The sequence below is a fragment of the Doryrhamphus excisus genome, chromosome 15 (genome assembly GCF_030265055.1).
Source record: "Doryrhamphus excisus isolate RoL2022-K1 chromosome 15, RoL_Dexc_1.0, whole genome shotgun sequence".
In the NCBI taxonomy this organism is placed as follows: Eukaryota; Metazoa; Chordata; class Actinopteri; order Syngnathiformes; family Syngnathidae; genus Doryrhamphus; species Doryrhamphus excisus.
This window is the reverse complement of record NC_080480.1, coordinates 7,682,035-7,695,149: the sequence shown is the minus strand read 5'-3', so window position 1 is coordinate 7,695,149 and position 13,115 is coordinate 7,682,035. Positions and strand designations below refer to the sequence as shown.

At 40.4% G+C, this 13,115-nt stretch overlaps 1 protein-coding gene across 1 annotated transcript; it reads right to left on the bottom strand.

The window, feature by feature from the left end:
• Positions 1-1,973: 1,973 nt before the first annotated feature.
• Positions 1,974-10,743, bottom strand: LOC131102820 (phosphoribosyl pyrophosphate synthase-associated protein 2). Its single transcript, XM_058048384.1, has 11 exons — positions 10,576-10,743; positions 9,248-9,408; positions 7,518-7,570; positions 7,174-7,240; positions 6,885-7,057; positions 6,430-6,545; positions 6,178-6,233; positions 5,759-5,907; positions 3,888-3,958; positions 3,629-3,775; positions 1,974-3,551 (listed from the first exon to the last, which is right to left on the bottom strand). Exons 2-11 carry the CDS (start codon positions 9,328-9,330, stop codon positions 3,393-3,395), a joined length of 1,074 nt encoding a protein of 357 aa, XP_057904367.1. The 5' UTR covers positions 9,331-9,408; positions 10,576-10,743; the 3' UTR covers positions 1,974-3,392.
• Between the last annotated feature and the right edge of the window lie 2,372 nt (positions 10,744-13,115).

Below are 13,115 nucleotides of genomic sequence, written 5' to 3'. Positions count from 1 at the left end.
CTATCCGTGTGGAAGTGGTAAGTTTTTGGCTATTTAAGTTTAAAGGAAATAACTTGAAGGCTACCGTTTAGGTCGCTAGCTCTCTAGTTTGCGAGTTAGCATGTGTTTCAAGACCCTGCAGTTGCGCAATATGTTGTAAATAAAAAAAGTATAAATGTGATTAAAGTCGTGTTTTGTCATGTCTACAGGGCTCTAATAATGTTTTGTTCATTTTAATCTGAAAAAAATAATTTGTCTACCCACCAACTATATGTGGTTTCTTAAGTTCTTATTATTTGCCGTTTTATTATTATTATTATATTTATTTATTTATTACTGATTTATTTTCTTTATTCTTGATTTGTTTATTTATTGTTCATCTTATTTTGTGCAGAAAAATAAAAATTAAGATATTTGAAAACAGTGGAATGTTTTATCAGAGCTTTTGCACTTGAGAGCTCCTTTAGCGATAGACTGCTTCACCCCAAGTGTGTGAAGGAGCGATATCGCAGGTCTTTTCTTCCTGCAGCTGTCAGGCTGTACAACCAGCACCGCTCCCAATAGACTTCTACGCTGCTATGTACATCTGTGTAATACTTGCTCTTAGTCAGTATAGTTACTCCAGACCCCATTCACTGTGCAATATCTGATCAACCTCCATGTGCAATATTAAGGGCTCTAAATGCAATATACTAAGTTCTATGTGAAGTATTTCCATAATGCCTCATATTAACTCTCTAACAAGATCTCAGTGTATAGACTGGTCATATATCTCATCTCGTTTCACATTATCTACATACTGTATTGTATATAACTCTGGGAAAAACTGTTGATTTTTGTTAATACTTGGGTTGTTTATATTGTTTATTTTTCTATATTGTGTATTTTGTACTGCTTAACTGACTCTGTACTCTTGCTGCTGTGCAATACAAATTTCCCCACTGAGGGGCGAATAAAGGCATATCTTAATCTTAATCTTATTGTAGAAAATCGGAACCAAAGCACTGAAAAAGTTTGTATATTTTTCTGTTTTTAATAAATTTTTGGAAAACCTGATGCGGCCCAGCCTTACACAGATCCTAGCTCCAGTGGCCCCCAGGTAAATTGAGTTTGAGACCCCTGGTCTACATTGTTTACAGCCTGTAAAACTGGACAGATGACAATTGCTTAGTTGTGGCCAAAATATTTGGGAGTGACTTTAATTTTCTCTGCAGCCTCAGTAGTTTTGAAGAAAACTTTACATGTCTGATATATACTGATAAAACAAGATCACAAGAGTGGACAACTGATGCGGCCAAGTCATTGTTGAACAACATTTAACTTTGTCCCAAAACCTTTGGCCACAACTTTAATGGACACACAGCTAATATTGTGTCTGTGTGAATGGACAGATTAGATATTACATTGTGTATGAATGGACCAACAATTTGCATTGTGTATGTGACTGGATGACAACTATTTACACTGTACGTGAATGGACAGACAATTATATACATTTTGTATGAATGGACAAACATTACATTATGTTTGACTGGGTAAATGCTTACATGACGTTATTCCTTTTTCTCTTTTTCCCCCTAATTTTTCATAGTTGTATTTCTATTTGGACACCTTAGTTTCATGTGTATGTGAATAGACGGATGTTTACATTAAGTTTCTAGACAAATGTTGGTTATGCAGTGGTGTGAAAAAGTGCTACCTTCCTGATATCTTCCTTTTTTGCATGTTTGTCACACTTAAATTTTCAGCTCATCAAATTTAAATATTAGTCAAGAACAACACAACTGAATGCAAAATGTAGTTAAAAAAAACAAATCAAAACCTACATCATGTGTGAATGAGTGGTTTACTTACTCCTGAGTATGCTTCTTTTGAGCTCAAACAAGGAATTGGTGTCTGGTGGCAAGTAATATAATGCATTAAGATGCTGCATTTGCACGTACTGTATGACCAGTGTGTTTGTCTATGAAATGACCGACAAACCCACGCACAAAAACAATGTAGTCTTTTTGTTTATTCATAGTTGGTGCTGAAAATAAATAGAAAACATTTTGGAGCTTGTGGCCAAGTGACAAAGACCTGCTTCAGTCAATTTGTTTACAAGAACAAAAAAAAAAAACAAAAAAAAAAAACAAAGCTTTGTATTTCTTCAATGAAACTCCGTTAGAATGCATTTGGGAATCTTAGTCATACAATCTCCAAATGTTCTGATGATGATTCTCAGGGACTTTTCAGGTTGTCTTGGAAGACGTTTCCATCAGAGGTGAAATGTCTTACACCCTGAACTGTGCGGTAGGTGATTGACTCACTAAATTGCCCTGAGAATACAATGACATGGATGAATGACAATATTCTAATACCTTGATGATGGTGATGATGCACATTCCAAATCTATTATCAGACTCACTTCACAAATATTTACTTAGGTGGCCTTTTGACAGGAATCAACATCTCCCCAGAACTTTGACCACCTTGGTGGTATTGTTAAAAAAAACAACAAAAAACCACGAGGATAATGGCACACACTCAGGTTATCAAAAGACTACATGTGTTAATTCCAGTTCAACTATAGCACGTAACAGGTTTGACACCAGCTGTAATTATGGCAACAACAAACAAACACTAGCGCCAAGGACTCCCTCCTCTCAGTAGCCTATCCATTTTCCACAATTTAAATGTAAAAGCAGCAGGATCCTTGTCAAATCATAATGAAAAAGTCAAATAACCTGATTTATTATTAGATCCTTCCTGAATGACATGGACTAGCCGGTGAAGGTGTGTTGATGATGTTGCGAGTGTCCTGTCCAAAAGGCACTGGCACGCTTGCGGTACAATCTTACCTCGACATTCATTGCTAACAACGACCCTGACATAAACCATCAACATTAGATAGAAAACTGGCAAAGATGGCAATGTGTAACAAAATGATAACCAATTAGCAGCAAGAAGATTGAGTGCTGACAAAAATGGAGAATACAAATACAGTATGACCTCTGAACCCGGCTACCTCAAGCACCTCGGAGTGGCTCTCTAAAAAAGGTTTTTCTGTTTAGCTTTTGACATAGCTACAATCCCTCAAACGCTGAAGATGTGTTGAAAGTGTGGCTGCCTGCTGATTATTAATGAATAAACATTAAAATTTGTCACTAACATAAAACAATCCTTCGTATTACACTACAAACACAAAAGATGACATATAAAGGAAACTAAAGAAATATGAAACATGAGGACAGAGAAGTGCAATAAGCACATAAATCAGTGTGTATTCAGTCGTCTATAAGAACAACAAAGTTGCTTCTACATCAGTGTGTGTGTGTGTGTGTGTGTGTGTGGTGTGTGTGTCCAGTGCACGCTTTGAGGTCTGACAAGGCAAATGGCATGTAACAGTGTGCATGTGTGTGTGTAAAACATTTTCAGTCGTCCACTCCAATGTTGCGGAAAAGATAGGACATGGACTCCCCGTTGTGAATGCGCCGGATGGCCTCCGACAAGATCATGCTGATGTCCACTGTTTTGATCTTTGGACACTGGAGCTTCTGCAGCTCATGAGGGATCGTGTTGGTCACCACCACCTTCGAAAATTGAAAGACAAGAAAAGATGAGCGGCGGTCAAGAGAAACAAGAAGGACTGTTGAAGTCGGGTACCAACCTCGTCGATGGAGGACTCCTCTATGAACCTGGGGGCATCACAGGAGAGGATACCGTGTGTTGCCATGATGTAGATCTTGTAGGCTCCTCTTTCCTTCAGCGTCTCAGCGGCTGCCACAAAGCTGTCAACATCATCGATGATGTCATCCTGTAGGACAAGCAGATATAATATACTTATTCCTATTTAGCAAGGAGGTGACTGCTTTTGTCCTGGCTACATTATGCTAAGGATTATAAGTAAGTCCAAGACCGTCTCTCACCACAATGATAGCGATGCGGCCTCCTACGTCTCCTACCACAGTGATGGGAGGCTTCTCCTTCGGGATCAACACTGGAAATGAATGATTGATGAAAGATGAATTGTTTTCAGGGCTTTTCCAGAACATTTTCAGCTGCTACAGAGTTTAATTTATAACGTCATATGGATCAATACTAGTGCACAGCTACAGTTCTGGTGACAACAGACATGCATGCACTTAGCTATAAACCCATTTGCATTCATAAGGTAGGAGGGTTTTGGATGACTGGAACATTTTCCCGTTCGTGTGGGATCCCTATTTATGCGTTTGACGTTTATTTACTCAACAGCAGAGAAAACCTGGCACTTGTTTGAAGGAAGTGTCTATTTCAAGGGCGGGCAAACTGTGACCAACAGTAATTCAGCCCACAAGGGGTTTCCAAATTACTTTTTAGAAACCTTTTAACATCGAAGCTATAGCTGGCAACATGACTTGCAGTGCTACTGTACACAGGAACTAGTCAGATGCAATCTGGAGCTTGCACAAAAACATTATCGAACAGCAAAACGATCCGAACAGCAATACGTCAACACACACACACACACACACACACAATCAACTGGGCATACAAATAAACATTTACACACAACACCCATGACAAAATTACACTAACAGTCCCACCGCAAAGCATGCTGGGTAGCTTGTGGTAATCTCTTGTGGAAGTAAACAAGGAGGTGCGTTCACATACTCCTGATATTGAAGTGTTTTATCATTCATAGTTCGTACGTTGGTCGAGTGGTTAGCGTGCAGACCTCACAGCTAGGAGACCCGAGTTCAATCCCACCCTCGGCCATCTCTGTGTGGAGTTTGCATGTTCTGCGGGTACTCCGGTTTCCTCCCACATTCCAAAAACATGCTAGGTTAATTGGCGACTCCAAATTGTCCATAGGTATGAATGTGAGTGTGAATGGTTGTTTGTCTATATGTGCCCTGTGATTGGCTGGCCACCAGTCCAGGGTGTACCCCGCTTCTCGCCCGCGACCCTCGTGAGGATAGAAAATGAATGAATGAGTTCATATTGTTGTTAACACTGGACTACCCAGCACACCTTGCGGGCACTCGGTTTAATTTAAAAGCTGTTTAATTTAAAATCTGATACCTAGCAACTTCCATAGTTTTCTTAATAACCAAAATCACTTAAGTTCTTACATCAGCCATAGCATTGTACTGCCAAAATGTAATTCGTATGAGCTACTTTTTTCCATGACTGTACATAGATCTTTGGATCTAAATATTTTAACTCAATGTGGCCCACAAGTCAATAAGTTAGTGCACCCCTGGTCTATTTGAGGGGAGACCTTTATTTGGAGAACTGGTTGGATTCAGGGTGAAGAGAGTTCCGCTGCTGTTTGATGGTTGGAAATTGTTACTGTGTTGCGATGGGATTTCCCACTTTAGCTACCATTTTATATGCTTGTATATTTACGTAATTAGAGCTGGTCTCGTGGTTGGCTCGCCTGACTTTAGTTGCGGGCAGCGTGACAGTCTGAATGCTTGTTTGGCCGTATGTGTCCTGTGATTGACTGGTGACCAGTCCAGGGTGTCGTCCGCCTTGACCCTCTAGTCCCCTGGGAAAGGATCCATGAACAGCAGATGGATGGACGGGTGTATTTAATTAGACGATTTGTTCTTGTCTATTTTTCATGGCTATTTTTTTGTCAGAATAAGCTTTGTAGCTATTTGGAGAGTTTACAGAACGATAGGGGAAAAAAGTGATGCAGACTAATAGAGGATTGGGCGAGAAATCATAATAGACTCTCGCCTATTTCGAGCTGTTTGAGCAATGGTCTATGTCAGAAGTCAAGTTGCAATGAATGTATCGGTGTTCATACATGGTATCTCCATGCTGGGGTGGATGGCTCCAGTGGTCTTGACAGTGGGTGGGGAGTGTCGTCCATCGACCTGGTCGGACTCCGCATCCTGAGCTTCACCGTGGATCACTGCGATACCAAGACGCAGGCGTTCAGCAAATGACTGGGCCCTGCATGTCAAGTGGATACAAATTCTTTGTTTAGGACAAATTAGGCTTTTTCAACTAAAGCTGTCGCTTGCTCGGGTGACACCTGACACTACGTGTAATGGTAATAGATAAATACATACTGTGAATGAGCCAAAGTTGGTGATGTGAATAAATTCACTCATCTCATTAGTATTATGACATCACCAGGCTCAGAAATGGTCAGCGCCCTGTCTCAGAATGATTCACTTTTCATACTTTGCCTCATCTCTCACACAAAAAATAAGAACTAACCTTTTAGCAGATGAAGGGGATTTGGCCACAATCACAGCATTCCTGTAGTCAGGGATCTGGATGGAGGGTCAGAAGACAAAACAAAAATAGTTTCACGTGTGCAAGCAGAAGGACGGCACTGTGTGAATCTAGCAAAGCTCATCAACAAACATTAGTAGCAGGCAAGCACCAGGGTATGCTGACTTTTGATTCAAGTTGGGACTGACCGAGTCTTGACATCCATTTTAGTGAATAAAGCCTTTGGTAGATTACCTCTTCTTGGATGTACTGCAGCAAGAAGGGCGACGCTCTCAGGTTGTCAACTGGGATGTTGAAAAAACCTTGAATCTCCTTCTGATGGAGGTCCATAGTGATTAGGTGTGTGAGACCTACACATGAATAATATTGACAACATTAATATTGCACACATGCGACCACACGTGGTTGGAATGGAGTTGCATTTGATTTGATGGCCTTTTGTACAAACACAACAGCGTATTAATCAGTCTTATAGTGTCAGACATTAAACATTATTTAAACACTCACCGACCTCAATAGTATAATAAGATCACCACTTAGTATATCTGAGTATTTTTTATAATTAAATAATTTAGGAAGTTAGAAGTTGGGGCATGATAAAAACAAATTACATGTTGTCAAACCAGTTCTGTGCTCATTTACTCAGAAGTTTACTCTTTAGTGCCACAAAGTAACCCTCTCACACCAACCTGCTTTACACATCATGGAAGCAATAAGCTTGGAGACGATGGAGCCCCTCTTTCTCATCTTACACTGCTTGCTGTAAGGGAAGTACGGGAGGACACCTGTGATGCTTCTTGCACAAGATGTCCTGCATGCATACACCATGATCAGCATCTCCATGATGGTCGTGTTCACATCTCTGGTGCAGCCCAAGATGGTAGGGAGCACATAAAAGGATGGAAGAAAATACATCATTATTAGTAAGATGTATTACGGAAATACAGTGCTGAAATTAAGTTGGGAGTTGATTCCTACTTGGACACTGTCTGAATCACAAAGACATCCTTCCCTCGTACGGACTCTTGGATCTGTACCCGTGTTTCTATGGAAACAACAGAGGACATGAAGATAACAGCAAAGCCTGTGATGCCCTTCGGATCCATGAGTAGGTGGCGTCTCTCACACAAACACACAAGACCACTGTGTGAAAATGCAGCGTTTCTAAAATATGCCTCCTACATTAAAGTCCAAATTTACCTTTAAATAATCAAGCATTATACGCAAAAGACAAAAAAACTAAACAAGCAGGGGTTGTTTTAGAAATGTGAGAAGTAAACACTGGCCACAACACAAGGAGACCTTGTGAGACATTAGCTTACCTCTGTTGGCTTCCTGGTAAACCTGTACTTTGCCAAGCTCCACCCCTAATCGCCTGGGAGACAAAATATAAACAAGTGTTTGACATTCTAGGGCAGAAAACAGCAGATGTGTAAACTATTAATGAATACGGACAGAGACCGTTTATCATTTTGTCTCTATGCACCATCACAATTTTCAATGCCACCACTGTGCGACAGAAAACTATTGAGGAATTGATCATATGTATATGTAATTTACAGACTGAACTCAAAACTGAAAGAAGCAAAATGCAACAAAACGGTGCACAGTGAAGCATACAAGCAAACAGTCAAATTGCATGCCGAGTACGACAAATTCATACATGTTGGCAAGTCTGCGCTAATATTGACAATTGACAATGTCCTCCAAGAGGGTCCGCCCCACTATTTGAGAAGCACTGCGGTACACAACAAGGCGCCACGCATTGCACAATAATACAGCGAGGAATAAGACACTGAGGAAGAATAACTTATAACTTATTCGTCGTGGTGTCACAAGATACTTCACGAGACAGACATCTTGCATCTAAGAGAATGAGCGGAGATTTTAACATTACTTTTAAGAAAAGTACAACGGAATGCATGTCAATATATTGCAATCTATTTAATTAACTACACTCTTCTGCACTCTGTGAGTATGCTAGCGGCCCCGCCTCCACCACCAAGACAAAAAGGCAGTTAGCCAAAGAAAAGGACATTCAAGGGAAAATTAATTTCATAAAACAGAGAGAGCAAAAGCGCCCACCAGTATAGCATATATGCAACCATCATGAAGGATAAAGGTTAATACATGTTCATGAATGCTATAGGGGTCATACATTCTGCGAGCTCAAAGAGGGAGATCTGGAAGAAGAGGTTATCTTAGACTAGCATGGGACTATATTTTAAGAAGTAGAAATGCCTGCAAGACACACTACAGGGATAAAAGTAAGGAGTTTTGTATGTGTTGTGTGTACAGTGTGAGTGACTTATTTCGGTATAAGTTCCGACTTGGCATGAAAGTCGAGGAGCACCTGTATCTATAAGTTAGAAGAAACCAGCAAAAATTTGTCAATCTTTTGTGTCATTTTCAGACAGAAAATATTAACTGAATGTATCGACTTCAACTCGAAGTTTGGACAGGAAAGAAATAATTTGTGGCAATTGTCAAGCTGCTCCTCTTGGGAAACACACACAGCACGGTCAGGCTGCAGCTTGTAAAGTTTGTGTTAACTGTTCACACAAAATTGAGTACATAATACAGCATCTGCACCTCAGGCGCCAAGTCAAACACCTGAGTTGTTCTATAAACATTCACAGTGAAGGCAACGTCCTTGACAGTGTTGTACTGTGTTTGGTAGATTTTCAACAACAAAGGAATCCAAATATGCCAAAAATAACCTTTTATAAAAAGGATGTTAATTTTGGATCTTTATGACTTGCTCTCCGACAGCAGCCTGCAGGAGACTTTTGTTCAAAGTGGAGTCATTTGGTTTTTCTGCATCTTTAACTGTGTTTGTGGAGGTTTGCCACAATTGTGAGTGGTTGTGGTCAGCTGCATGTGCTGACCTACACGTACGCAGTAATTCGGGTGGAAACAATATAGCCAAACATTGTGTGCAGGAAACATCAATGAACGGCTGCCTTCTCTGTAATGAGATGACAGGTCTGCTTTTGCATGACTCAGCTCGACTTGCCTAATTGTGTGCGTGAGAAAACGGTCATGTACTCACTCTGCAATCCTCTTGCCCAATTCGCGACTCGCAGGGTGCGAGTTGGCGGTGAAGATAACCAGGCCACCCTTGGTGTGGTTCATGTCTCTAGAGTCTTGGCCTCTGCTCTCCCCACACTCAGGCAGTGGATCCCTGGGCACCCACGCTGCGCTGAGCCCTTCCTGTGGGAGAGAGGGTGGAGCAAAGACTTAGTTGCTGTTAAACAAACAAGTATATAGGAACACCCAGGCTATAGCAGCTCTGACAAAGCTCTGGTGCTGTTATGTAACATTATGTGCAAAATACATACATGTTTGGCAACAATACAATTACAATTACTTGACCTTTTTATATAGCAAAATCTCCAAAAGTATCCTTAAAGAAAAAAGTATGAAGACTGTTACACAACAGACCATGTCTGCATCATACCTTCATCATTCGTCATACGCCAAATGTTTCTCCAGACATTCATTTTTTGTGCAGCCTTGAACTGCATAGATAGATTTGCCGCTACCTGTTCTCCACCTCTCACAAACACATTACAATGGGAACCTTTGTGTATACTGTACACAGGGCATCACTCTGATTCTCGACAGTTTATAGCGTTTGTGGTTTTGGACATTTCTGCACATTTGCCCCAGGACAGGTCGGATTTACATTTAGGAGGCAGGAAGATACGTCAATTAAATTGGATAGCTGTGTGGTGCTGACAGTAACAACTGTATAAAAAAGACCCCTGGGGTTATTTGTTATATCTAAAATTATATTTGTACATTGCTCCATCATAACCCTGTGACCCTAGTGAGGATATACGGCATAGAAATGGTGGATTGCCAAGTCAAAACCAAGCACTTAAACATACATTGGTATTACTTATCTGTTCATTGAGAGGTTGACATTTCACATTTCACGAACATTCCAAACAAATTTGTACAAAATTTGTACAAATATGTACCTCGCGACGTCCCTTAGTGACGTATTGTGCTCGTCTCGTGCTAACAAATTACCGATCTTAATTCATTATCACAGGCACCCCATTAGCTTTTTAGCTAAGCTAGCTTCATAGCAACGGTATTTTACCGTTTACCTTCTACATTTAGTTACATATGTAGCAAATGTCAGGGCGTTTCGGCATGCCGGGGCAACTTGTTTGAAATAAGAAAGCCCAACAATTTAAAGTCCGTTACAGTAACAGCAACAATGTGTGCGTTGGCTAACGTTCAACACGCGCGACAGTCGACTCGAGCCGTAGGGAAGCTCTTGAATGCGTCACATGGAGATAGTCCATAGGTCGTGAAGCAAGTGACCACGACTGTGAAAATGATACAAAGCTTATTTAAACTTCTTACCAGTTTGTGTCGGCTTCGGTTACAGTCTCGCAACCAACAGGGTTTGATTGTTAGAGCCTCTCCTGCCCCTTTTAGCCTATTCCTTTACTCCCATCTGCTCGTGCCGATCGGTTTGGAAGGACGTCCAAGCTCGCCCAATCACAGGCGAGACAATGGAAACAAGCGAGGTCTGAAGATGCATTCAGGCAACCTCGTAAACAGTAGCTTTTTTGAGTCACGACCTGACCTCGGCCTAGGGTTCTCAAATGCTTTCAGAAGAGCAACCAAAATTTACAGTTTTGGAATGAACGTCACATTCATAATTGACCCTTGGTGATTTATTTGAGCCATTCCTTTTACAGTATAGAATGAATATCCAACATACGTACATGTTATGTGGGGTGGAAATTAATAAAAATAAATCAGAAATTCGACAGAGAGGATTAAAACAGAATACTGCAGAGTCATACTATTATATTTTCATATTAAACAACTGGTAAAATACAGTTTATTGTTTTTGCGTATATTGAAACCATCGTCAACATTTACCGTAAGGCCAACAATAATAAAACTAATACTGTGTTTCCAGTTATGTTTACAGTTACATTTTGGCGAATGAGCTGTCTGTTTTTTTCCAGATCTATGATGAGGCAGTGCCCTTGTAGATCCATGAGATGGCGCTGTTCTTTCTGTATATCTGATAATTAAAACAAAGCACTGCAATACTTCACAATTGGTGCATGATCACATAATATCAAAGTTTAGAAGAACTGCACGCAGTACCGTGCAATACATTGTGCCCCATACGCTTTGCCGTTGCCTCCTGCAGAGCAGAGGAAGTACTACATAAATGAGCACTGCTCTGTGAGACTGATTGGTAGGTCTATTCCATATGTACATATTGAATATATACATTGTATAATATAACATTTAGAGCCTGATATCAATATAACGTTCATGCTTGCGGTGTGCTTCTCTGTGGCTTCAAATTCCTCCAAAAGGTGTAGGATGCAAAAGTGACCACTTGGTGGCAGTGTACTTCAATGCATACGCTACCTAGAGTCATTTCTTCAGTAAAGAGGGATGTCAGGAATAAAAATACATATACTGTACATTGAACATACGTTATGCAGAGTCATTAGCCCCCAAATACATTGTGTTATTTGGGGGCTTGTGTTATTTCTTGTTTTCAAATATTGTAATAAAGCTGTAACATAATACCATGTGGCTTTGCACCCACACATTTGCAAAAACAATACAAGCTTTCATGAAGGCTTTACATTATTGTCTTATCTTAGCCTATCATAGCAATTATACTACTAATTATAATAGTAAGTGGGTATAGTAGTATAATATATAGTATTATAATAGTAACGAATGAATACAGATGAAATTATAGTAAATAGACACATTTATAAATATTCCCAGTGCATCATTTACCACTTTTTTGCATTCTTACATAACGTGCTGGATGTGGAGGAGGCACAGAACAGTATCTAAACCCTGCATACTGCCCACTGCTTGAACACACACACACACACACACACACACAAAGAAGAGGGCAGTGCAGTGGGTGGCTGCACAGGGAGAAGGAACTTGTTTGGATTTTGGCTACATGCAGATTTGTATTTTAGTATTATAGGGTGATGGGGCAGTGCCCCGCTTAATCTAGGAGATGGTGCAGTGCTCTTTTTCCTGTCTTTACAACATTCATTCATTCATTCATTCATTTTCTACCACTTATTCTCACAAGGGTCACAGGGGTGCTGGAGCCTATCCCAGCTGTCTTCGGGCAAGAGGTGGGGTACACCCTGGACTGGTCACCAGCCAGACAAACAACCATTCACACTCACATTCAACCCTATGGCGAAAACCCATGCATGCACGGAGAGAACATACAAACTCCACACAGAGATGGCCGAGGGTGGAATCGAACTCGGGTCTGCTCTCAAACCATTTATTCGCTGTGCAGCCCCATCTTTCCATCATATAGCTACTAATTAATAGAAAGGAAATGCTCAAAGGAAATAGATGATGCAGTGCGACTATATTTGATTATAAATGCTTGGTAACTTCCTGTTGGAGAAGTGTGCTGCCCAGCATACTTTGCGGGTTATAAGTGAGCATAAAATAATATTGTTTTGCATGTAGATTAGTGTGTAACATCTGTACTCTGTATGACACGGCATTGTGTGTTCCATGTGTGCTGTTTGTTGCTGTTTTTGGTTGCACTGTGAGTGAGGTAGGCATAATTTGGTGTTGGTTTGTGATGTGTAAGTGTGTAAATATCAAGCTGATTCACTGCATATAAAGTACACCTCCGCAGGCACGTTGAAGTACACCGCTGACTACTTTCCATGGAACTCAAGTTTGACCATCCATCTGTTAATTTTCTTTAATACTTATCATCACTAGGGTCGTGGGGGTCTGCTATTTCACATACAGTTGCTAATGGTGATTAATCATGATTAATTAATTAAAAACTCTAATTAAAATGTATAATCATTTGACAACCCAAAAGAACAGTCACTTTTATTATTTTATTATGTTGATCACAGGAA